This window comes from Leuciscus leuciscus (assembly GCF_965113295.1).
Source record: "Leuciscus leuciscus genome assembly, chromosome: 23".
NCBI classification, from domain to species: Eukaryota; Metazoa; Chordata; class Actinopteri; order Cypriniformes; family Leuciscidae; genus Leuciscus; species Leuciscus leuciscus.
Window position 1 is genome coordinate 2,770,013 of NC_138747.1, and position 12,125 is coordinate 2,782,137.

At 36.6% G+C, this 12,125-nt stretch overlaps 1 protein-coding gene across 1 annotated transcript in view; it reads right to left on the bottom strand.

The window, feature by feature from the left end:
• The window catches only part of il17rd (interleukin 17 receptor D), a 41,189-nt gene extending 32,656 nt beyond the window's left edge, over positions 1-8,533 (bottom strand). The window contains exon 1 of the mRNA XM_082155833.1: positions 8,323-8,533. Within this exon, the coding sequence (XP_082011959.1) occupies positions 8,323-8,436 (114 nt within the window). The 5' untranslated portion in view covers positions 8,437-8,533. The remainder of the gene's footprint in view (positions 1-8,322) is intronic.
• Positions 8,534-12,125: the final 3,592 nt, after the last annotated feature.

Here is a 12,125-nt window from a genome sequence, read left to right on the forward strand (position 1 = left end):
TGTTTTGGTGCACACTAGCTTATAGATAACAGTAAGGCTAACATGTTCATACTAAAAGCCAAACAACTTTAAATAGGGCACTATTTGAGGGAACAGACATTTGGGTGTCCGAAATCATTGTGGACGTTATTGAGTGACTTATTCAATCTCACATTCAATCCCACTACTGGAACTGTGCTCTAGAAATAAATGTGATATTGATATGAGGGTAGGTATGCATAGATTCAGAGGCATAAGGTAATTTAAGTGTTACACACAATAATGCAACAATAATAAAACAAAGCATTGACATTTACTTTTGATACTTAAGTACTTTTAAAAACAAGTACTTATGTACTTTTACTTAAGTAAAAATCGTTCTTTACAACTTTTACTTGTAACGGAGTAATATTTGACCAGTAGTATCTGTACTTTCACTCAAGTAAGGAAGTTGTGTACTTTGTCGACCTCTGGTTAGATCCTACTCTGAAGAAGGAGCTCATTTAGTCCCCCAAAAGACGTTCATATAACTAAAATCGTTCCCAGTTCCTGCGGTGTGAAAACACCAAAAAACGGGTACTTTCGCTACTATGAAAATGTTCCTCCGGAGTGAAAGCCTTTCCATTGAACAAAAAGTTATTTTTAGTAGTAAAAGGTTCTTTAGATTATTAAAAAGTTCTAGAAAACGTATTTTTAAAAAAATGTTCGCTGAAAGTTCCTTGGGGAAACCTAAAATGGTTACCGTGAAAACAGCGCCTATATTTTTTTTAAAGTGTAAGATGGCCTAGAATGTGCATTAAGTATAAGTAAATAGGGTCATTTTTGACTTTGAATCTAATAGTTACGTCAATCTAATGTGATCTACTGTAACTTGACAACGTCAGGACACTCTGGACTTCATTATAGCTTAAAAAAGATCAGCGATAACACATATAAACTGTGGTTTTGAAACAGAGGACTTAAAGATGCATCCACCCCAGAGCTCAGAGTTCGCCACATGCTTCCCCCTGTAAAGGACAGACGCTGTATAATCTCAAATCATTGCCTGAAACCTACAGGCAGGAAGTTTCTCTGGACCAGATCCTTGATTAGGCCGGAGCAAAGAGCAGTTAATTGATTGTAATGACTTCAGTCTGTGGGGCGGCAGGGAGACGGAGGAGGAGGAACTGGTTGTGACCGCAGATCGAGTCTCTCTGTAATGCGAACGGACTCGAGTTACTGCCCTCGGGGTCGCCTGAGCATCCACAACCGTACCAGCTTACACTGCAAGCTCCAATAGTAGACATAAATGGTCAAATTTGTTCTGTATTAAGTTTAGGAGACATTTTATAGCCATATTACAAATAATTATATTTTGCATGGTTTATTTCAGCATTTTATTTGTTTCATGGTTAGTTATGACTAGAAGTGGGCGGTAAGACCGCATACTCAATGGCAGAAATGGTAGTGTTTAGCACAGTACATTCACAGTATAATATTAAATAAATAAGTAAACAATTAAATTATATATATATATTTATATACACACACACACACAAAACTTGCATTTTTTAAGGATTTAAGTGGATTTAAAAAAAAAATCATGATTATGTATAAGTAAAATACTGGTAACACTTAGGTTTAGGGTCTAATTCTCACTATTAACTAGTTGCTTATTAGTACTTATAAAGCACATATTAATGCCTTTTTCTGCATGACAATATTCTACATCTCTTAATCCTACATTTTTAAACTTAACCACTACCTTACCAAGTATTAATAAGCAGTAATTAAGAGTTTATTGAGGCAAAAGTAGTTATTAGTGAGAATTGGACCCTAATCTAAAGTTTGACCAAAATAATTGTATAATTATTCATCTATATATCAGTATATCATTAATAACATAAAAAAATAATGAAAAAATTAAATAATAAATACAATTATATATACATATATCATATTAAATAATCAATTATATTAATTATTACTATCAAATAACATTTTATAATTTAAATAATTTAAAAAGCCATATATATAACAAGCCATATATATATTTTAATGATTTTATTTAATATAAATTAATTTTATATATATATATATATATATATATATATATATATATATATATATATATAATGATATTTACCATAAAATTATTCAGATATAAGAAGTTAGTCTGTCAAACCCTTCACTACTAATTCTGAAAACACATGCAGGCCTGACCAACTTCTTTAGACTGAGAGCAGAAAAATCACTGACCAATCACAGGCCCCCAACCGAGCTGAACAGAGTGTCCCGACTCTTAATTCACTTTTAACATACCTAAGTTTACCAGCGACATCCTGCCATTCAGACCGAGCGGCAGGAGCACTCGTCCGGTCAAAAGAAGTGTCGCTACTCAAAGACCTCCATCCCAGAATTCAAAGCGGTTCAGCGAACCGGGCCGATTCAGAGCTAGCCAACCAGGGATTTTCCCAGCGCACCACAAGACACAGCCTCCAAGGTGACGAGCTGCTTGGATGGTTTTCAATGCACCCTTAAGATGGCACAGAAATAACTCAGATCTCCCCCCCACCCCCCGTTTTCATTCTCTCTCAAACACACCCCCCTTCCCCGTCATTCATCCTCAAACAGATGTTACGAGAACAAGGACCCAAAGTGTGAGGGCTCTTTTCAAAAACACACACAGAAATGGAAAAAGCCGGCCCATATATGCACTCATGCACTTATTAGATCCCTGGACCACGGTAATAAAGCAAGGTCTTGGCCGGGATTCTGCTTGTGTAACGTAAAACAAAGACATTACGCTTTTGTTTTGTTTGATCGAGTATATTAGACTGTATCTGGGTGATTTCAGGCCAATCCTCCTTCGTTTTTCTGAGCCGTAACTAAATGCCAGATATAGATCAGTTGTCAAGACCACCAATGAGAGTCGATCTGGTTTATAAACATCCCTCATCCGACTGCTTCCGTTTGAGGGTAAAAATAACATGTACATGAAGCACCTGCAAGACTGAGAACGAACGAAGCCAGTTATAGATGATACTGTTAAGAAGATTTGTTTTTATTGAAAACACTGGAACGTAAAAAGAAACGTATTATTTCCATATAAGCACGTTTTAAATCACATGTCTTGTTGATTGTATTGCTGAAGGTCCACTCTAAAAAATGCTGGGTTGTTTCAACCCAACTTTGAGTCAAATATGGACAAACCCAATGGCTGGGTTACATTTTTAACCCAACGTTTGGGTTTGTCCACATTTGACCCAAAAATTGTGTTAAAACAACCCAGCATTTTTTAGAGTGTAGTTTGACTTTCTTTCGATGAAAGAAAAAGTTCACAAATTACTCCCAACCCTGTGTGTATTATTATTAAAAAGATGTTTAGCAGAATGTTCACAGTGTTTTTTCCACACAATAGATTTTTTCTTCTGAAATCCAAATAAAATAAGCAATATATATGTATATTCCATGTTTTCTGAAGTGATATAACAGCTTTGTGTGAGATTATAGACAGATAATCTTCTCATCAGCCAGAGATCTCAAATCCCACTCAAGCTTGTCTTTTCGAGGCATTGCTTTTCATGATCAAATCGTGATGCAGCAAATTTGAAAAATGAGATTTTAGACCTTCAGGATGGAAACATATCGACTTTTTTGGGGTCCGTTGCTCATACAAAGCATCATATGAATCAAAACACTTGAAATATAGCGCACAAGTCGTACGGACTATATTTACTGACTTTACAGACATTCATGGCTAAAAACTAATTTTGTTTTTCACAGCAGAAAGTAATTTACATTTATGCATTTATTCAAAAGAGACTTATTCAAAAGAGATGCAATTTGTCAAAGAGTCAACAATATTCATAATATTATTCAAACTGGTTTAGAACCACATTATGGCGAGTAAATAAAGACTAATGATTTTAGTGAACTACCGCTTTAAAGTTATATGGGGAACAAATAAATACGCTCACTGCAAAACATTTACTTGAACAGTGAGCTATACGTGTTTCCAAGTTGAATATTAATCACGGCGATTCCCTTGAACGCACATCTGCTACTTTAATTTCCTATTATCACTGTAAAGCTGCTTTGAAACAATCAAGCGCTAGGCTAGGCTATATAAATGAAGGTGACTTGACTTATCGATCAAAACTAACTTTATTCTAGAGCTGCTGTAAAGCCAAAACAATCTCTGTTACTTTAATTTCCTAATATCACTGTAAAGCTGCTTTGAAACAATCTACATTGTTAAAAGCGCTGTATAAATGAAGGTGACTTGACATGTGAGGTTAGTACATGAAAAGCACAGACTCCCCCGATGCTAATCGCCTGCCGCGTCGCACCCCCAGAAACCTCGTGGAAACAGCTTCAAGATGCTTGCTGAAGTCTGTGAGGTTTGGCTGAGATCACTCTCAGCACATTCAGAGATGCATAACTTCGCCAGATGGACTTTTGCAGTAATATCTGTCCCGTAATGAATTCCGTTATTTCTTTAACAGAGATACAGGGCTTGAGGTCAGCCACGGAGAAGGAGAGGAAAGTTAGGCTCATTTCTCTCGACTTTCTCGATTCTCTGGCAGCGGGACTTCTTCTCACAGAGCTCATTGGAAAGCTGAAGGCATGGATGCTATTGAGCCGAGAGGCCTGGGACTTCCGGAGAGAACAACCACTTTAATCCGAGTCCAACAGGCCCCCGTCGGAGATCCGATTGAGCCTCCTGCCCCCTCGGCTGGAGCCTGGCAAAGCTCTCAGAGGCCAATTGAAATATCTTCCTTTGTTTTTCCTGAGTCTTAACCTGATCTGGGTGGCGGCCAGGCAGTCAAAAAACAGGAATCAATGCACAGACAGAAAGCGTAAAACTCTCTACAGAGACAACATGCAACATTTTTTGCATCTTAAAGGGATACTTCACCGATTAGCATTAAGCTTTATATCAGTAGAAACCCGGTCGTATTTTCGAGTGGCCGTGCTTCCCTCCCTCATGTCCCCCTGAGACCAGAGATTTATGTATTGTGTGTCTGGAAAAAAAACTCTGATGACGCAAAAAACGTCATTTCGCTTCATCATCGGAGGCTTTTTTGTCCAGAGGCGAGAGACTCCAGCCAGTAGGAGGAGCTCGTCCCGCATGTGTTCAACTCGCCCATAGGGGGATCTCACGATAAAACGCCGTCTCTTCAGTTTCGAGTCACTAGTAGCCTAGCTGTATAATTTCTCCTGACACTGCCCTCTGTAACCGGTAGGCGTGACTTGGGAGTGTCCTCGTAGGACAGCGAAGCAAGTGCATTCTGGGAGTTGTTGTCTTTCATCCACATGAGCCAAAAATACATTTTCAGGCTTTTCTCTCAACTTCTAAAATAATTTCACCTTTCTACTACATAAATGACCCAATTTAAATACACATTCATCTTTCCAGTGGTGAAATATCACTTTAAATAAACACTTGTGAAAATGTGAGTGGTGCTAACATGCAAAAAATACATTTCTAGGTTATTGTTTAATGACCCATGTCAATTTTTTTGCAGACTTTATGTCTGATTGCATTAAAAATAATAGCTGGCTTCTCCTCTAGAGGGCATATTAAAAGTTGGATATATACATCCTACTTAACCTGCATATATACAGTATACTCATATAAAGGAATATATACTATATAGCAAACCTCAGCTGTGTGATTGTTAATATCGTGGCAAAATGTAAACTGTATTATCGCCCAGCTCTACACTACTAAAATGTGACTTTAATTGGCCATTCACACTAAGGACGATAACGTTAAAGATATAGTTTAAAAAAAGAATTCTAAATATAAAAGAATAGCAGAGTTCACACCACAACTATAATGATAAAGGCACAGACGAACAATAAAGTTGGAATCACTTTCAAAAAATGTTGTTCCAGCGGATGAATGATAAAAACATTGACAGCCAATCAGAATCCAGCTTGACCATTTAAAAATACAAAATAAAAAAAATAAAAAATACTATAGATATCCTGGTTCTTGGCTCATTTTGATCAGATCATTGAATCAGTGTATTCTTGACTTGAGAACAGCTGCAATCAGATCAGTTTGATTCACAAAGGAATCGTTCAGTATGATTTGTTCACCAATTCATCCGGTTCATTGGAAGGAATCGGCTCGTTCGTGAATCATAGTGTAGTAACACAATTATGATATTATGCTTTGGAATGTAGTGAAGTAAAAGTTTCCCAAAGTAAAAATATTCTGATAAAGTATAGATTCTTGAAAAATGCACTTAAGTACAGTAAAAAAGTAAAAACATTTTGTTACTGTCCAGTCCACCACTGATAAATGATGATACACTTTTCATTTTTGGGTGAACTAACCCTTTCAGATATTATAAACACTGCTTTAAAGCTGTTTATATAGGCATAAATCACATCTATAGCACAAACACAGCAGGGACAGATTACACACCAAAGTTTACAACTCAGCAAACTACTAAACCATATGAGTAATAGTATAGAGCAAAATCCTGTTGAAGAGCCAAAAGGAGCATTAAAACACAGAAAGCAAGCAAAACCACAACTTCTTTACACTTTTGCATATAAAAATGGACAATTTCACAATTGTTCATTTACTGTGAGCTTGTATTAATGAAGTCTGTCACATGTAAAAAGTAAGAAATTCAACCATGTATCAGCCCAGGCGTCACAAGAACACACAAGTCATTTACACCTGAAGTGTTTCTCTCAACGGGACGGCTTTGATGTCGCGGTGGAGGGAGGTGATCCGCGCTTCCTAAAAGGAAATGCCAAAGAATTTTAATAGAGCACACACTTCCTATGGGAAATGAGTTCAAAGCAGCTCTGCCCCTGTAAGACAATGAGATTGGGGGCAATCTGTCCGTCAATAGCCCGTCTGTCATCAGCAAACTACCCAGACACGGCCCAACAACAGGAAGAAAAGCCAAAGACAAACACTACCAACACAACATGGACGTGTGGAGAGTCTCGCATTACAGCCATTTTCATTTTTTTAATCATCTTTTATCACCTTCATACTTGATACTCATTTAAAAAGGAAAAAAGAGTCATATCTCTGTAGCTGGTCTTTAAAAATGGAAATTGTTTTACACAGCACACATTAACGACTTGTCTAAAATAAAACCATAATTAGTACACATCTCCCTTAACATAATCAGCAACATAACATTTCAAATTCTGAAAATAGTGCTTTAAAACACCTCATTGGAAACGTATTAATAAAAGTCATCTATAGGCAAATAACTAAACAACTGCTCATGCAAAACAGTTGCATTTACTGTATGCAGTTGCACATACTTTTCATTAATGAAGCAGATGTGTTAATGTCTATAAAATCCAAAAGATTAAACCATTAAAGTGCACATTATGGCTTCCTGTGTTACATAAGGCAGTTTTATGTTGTTCAGAACATGTTTTGGACATGTACAATGCCTATAAAAGGACGTCAATTCAACGGAATGCTTAAATGAAAATCTGCTAAGCCTTTTCATTTCTACTTCCCATAGTGATCTCCAGTCTACAACCTCCATTCAACTCCATTCACAAAAGCATCAACAGGTCAACTCCAGCAACAATAGGCCTTCCCGAGAGACTCATTCACACATCTGACCTCCTAAAAGGCCATTTCCCAAAAGCTCAATGCTCCTGACCGGATGAACACGGTTTGCTCAGGTCTTCCACAGAGCAAAGAACACGTTAACTTTAAAACACAGCACGAGTCATACAGGTGCACTCTTAAAAATAAAGATTATTATTTAGCTTTTATTGGCTGTATGCGTCTTTTAGAAGTTACACAAGTTGCATAACAGTTTCTTCAGGTTCTCTGTTTAATGGTTTTCTGGAGAACTAGAGAATAAACAGACATTAATGTTGAAAAAAAAAAATCAGTTTTAGTTTTTAGTTTGTAGACCATCTCAGACCAGCAACAAACCAGTTTACTTCGTCAGACTGGTTTACAGTAACTTGTCAAACAGAGAATGGACCTGCTAAATTCCAGTTCCAAAACAAAGATTGGAGAAAGTAAAAATGCCTTCCTATGATATCAGACCTTTATTTTAAAGAGTACACCTCAATCAACACACAACATCTGCCCTACAAATAAAGGTATTCGATGTTACACTGGTTTCGGATACGTGTAGATTCACTTCAACAAACACTATTGATCAATAATTCATCATAGTTGCTGTTGAATGCTCTTGTTTAAAGCTCAAACTCCACTATTGAGAGCATTAAATGTTGTTCTGATGTACATGACATGACTCTACTTGTTCGTGTTTTCAGCTCGTGTCTCTGACAGAAGTATCGCTCGCACGCGAAGTGTTTTACAGGTTTCAGTGAAACGCGTCTCTTTACCTTATAGTTGCATTTCTCCGAGTTCCCTCTCTTTCCTCCGCTCACCGAAGCGCTGCCGCACAGAAACACGCATAAAGCCGTGAACAAATGAACAAGTCTCCGTGATCCAGCCATTCCTGCCCGTCCATGAAGCACCACTGATGAGAATGAACGCGAACGATTTCAGCCGAGGATTGAGGAGGAGGTTCACGAGCCACACAAGGTGGAGCTCTCTCTCTCTCTCTCTCTCTCTCTCTCACACACACACACACACACACACACACACACACACACACTCTCTCTCTCTCTCTCTCTCTCTCTCTCTTTCTCTGTGTGTGTGTGTGTGTGTGTGTGTGTGTGTGTGTGTGTGTGTGAGAGAGAGAGAGAGAGAGAGAGTGTGTGTGTGTGTGTGTGTGTGTGTGTGTGTGTGTGTGTGTGTGTGTGTGTGTGTGTGTGTGTGTGTGTGTTTGAGAGACAGAGTGTGAGTTTGTGTGTGTGTCTGTGTGTGTGTGTGTGTGTGTGTGTGTGTGTGTGTGTGTGTGTGTGTGTGTGTGTAGTGAGCTACTAGGTCTATGTTTGGAACTGAATAATATACTGACTGTATTTAGCATACACTAAATACTTCTCTCAATAGAACTTCATATAAGAGAAATTTTAACTTTTATTATCATCTCATCCCAGTCTCTGTCATCTTAGTTTATTTATTTATTAATATGTTGCATGCATTATTCAGTGACTGGTTTTCTGGTATTACACATTAACATGCAACTTTTTCTCCAGTATATTTACAGTATATGCAAATGTTCTGTATTTATGGAATAACATGATTACCTGATTTACGTGCTGTGCTTCATAATCCAAAATGTTTTTTATTTAAATATAATTTTATACAACCATAAATGTTCCAAACACCAGTATGCTACATGTTGCCATATGACCTTATCATGTTGCATCCATAATTGTATATATAAATGTAATAGATCATCCAGATTATATAGTATATTAGCACAATGTGTGCAGAATGCTACAAAAATAGTACAAGTTGTGTGATCATCTGATTACAACCAATGTGTACCTGTAAACTTAGACAGAATATTTCATATTTCATAATGAAACCATGTTTGTTTTTACAGTGATAAACACACTGCCATATTTCATTGTATTATAATTTCAGGTTAGGGTAAGAGATTCATTCACACCCTGTTATGGCACGCTTGAAACACGTGAGACATCTGAAGTATGTTAGGTGAGTGTGTAATCATAGTGGATGATTGACACATTAGTGAAATATGAATAATCTGTTACAGTGTGTTAGGAGGTCACCGGATAGGTTATTATTGCACTGGTGGTTGTTTGTTGAATGCGTTACTCTCGATTTTCCATACATTTTGTGGAAGAATAAACCATTTTCTTGAAATAATCTCAAAATGACACCAGTTTGTACTTAAAGGGGTGGTTGATTATGATTTGACTTTTCTAACTTTAGTTAGTGTGTAATGTTGCTGTTTGATCATAAACAACATCTGCAAAGTTACGACGCTCAAAGTTCAAAGCAAAGGGAGATATTTGCTTTTAAAGAAATCGCTTTTTAAGGACTACAACAAACGGCTGGTAGAGACTACACCACATTCCTCCTGGGTTAGTGTCATCACCAACCCTAGAATTTACATAAACCCCGCCCCCTGAACACGATTTATAGATTCATGACAGAATATGCTAATCAATGACTAGAAGATATCTACACATAAGCTACATAAATTCGCAAACTAACCATTCAGAAATATTTTCTACATGTTGTCACTTCTTCTTGAGTCTCTCCATCATTGTCTGACTCCGGTTTGAACATAAAAGGCTAAAAGTTTTTGAAATTTTCAGTGCATGTGTGTGTGAGGTAAAAGGACACAAGCTGTTGTAGCTCCGCCCCCTGTGCCGGGAGCAGCAGCTCATTTGCATTTAAAAGAACAGACACAAAACGGTGTGTTTTTGCTCACCTCAAAAATTGACAACTTTAACATGCTATATACAAATATCTGTGGGGTATTTTGAGCTAAAACTTCACATACACACTCTGGGGACATCAGAGACTTATTTTACATCTTGTGAAAAGGGCATTATACCACCCCTTTAACTTCTGTGTGTGTGTTTGTACTTCACAAACTTTTGTGACAAAACCAAACATAAAAGAATATTTTCTTCCCTCAAATCAAACCCTGGTTTCAGATGATACACAAAACCCAGCAAATACACATGAAATATGGATGTGAGCAGGTGCCAGACAACAGTTTCCAGAGACTTCAAATTAGAACAAAAGGTGAATGGCGTGGTGAGAGTTGAAGTAAGGATTTAGGTTTTTGAACCAATAGATTCAGCTCAAGAAACACTGTTTTTCATTCTTTTCAAAATATGCATCACCTGGAAAATATTGGTTTCTATGCAGACCTGATGATATTGCTGGCAATGTCTCAAATGCTGGGAGAAAGACAGAACGTTTGGCTCATCGGCTCTTGTAGCCAACAGCCATGATGTGCATCCAACTCTCCTGTTTCAGATCAAAGACAGAAACCTGGAGGCCAAAGAATCCGGTGCATTTGAGCCGCCGTCTGCACAGATACACCCAGATCCTCTTTCAGCTCCGCTTCTGTTATTCTGACACGCATCAAAAGAAGCTGCTTTTTAAAGATCAAACCAGTAATGCCCCAAACAGCTTTTATGATGCATTCATAATGCAGGGCCAGCATAATACTCAACATTTGAAGTGGATCAAAAAAGTTCATCAAAGTTGTCCTAAGACAAGAACGGGTATTGTTCAGAATTCATGTATAACTTTGATGAAAGGTTTTGATCCACTTCAAATGTTGAATAGCTACCGTATTTTCTAAGGGCAATGCCACATATGTTTACAGTTTTTAATACATATCCAACAATTGCCCTTTGAATAAAATATATATATATATATATATATATATATATGTATATATTATGCTGGCCCTGCATTATGAATGCATCATTTAAGCTGTTTGGGCTTTGTATATATATATATATATATATGTTTACATATAGGAAGAGAGACAAAAATGTATAATTTGTCCAGAATATGAATGGATATATATATATTAAAAACTGTAAACATATGTGGCATTGGCAATGTGTAAATATGGATTAATATTATGGACAAATTATACATTTTTGTCTCTCTTCCTGGGAGACATTTTTTAACATTATTTTATGTACTGTAATAATATACATTATATAATGACAAAGATAATAATAGAATAAATTAGTTTTTTTTTTTTTTTACTATTTATAACAAATGAAAGAAAATATACGTTTGTAACATTTAAAAAAGTTCTATTTCAGAGCAAAATCGAATTCAACAGCGCCACCAAGTGTTTTCAAATGTTCACAACACGTGCATGCAAATTAACATACAAATATATTATTTTAACCTATATTATATTAAATTCAATTATATTATATTATAATATATTATTATAGTTAAAAAAAAAAACTTCCTTTCAAACATGCAAAACTGTGCAAGTGCTGTAAAAGTTGAAGTGACTCAAATGCTAATATAAAGCCCCCCTCAGTGAAACCCCCCTTTGTGACCCAATCAATACTTAATAGGTTTACTGAGCCCTATAGTTATAAAGCACTAATTAGTTTGGCGGGGGGTGTGTGTGTTTGCTTAACAGTTGGCAGGAGATAATGTTCACTTAACTCCACTTGGAACTAGAGAAAGAGTTTAAGTTTTAATTGGACGAATGAAAGTGTTAGATTAAAATTGTATTTATAATGACTTTATTCTTTTATATTTTCAGTAAACA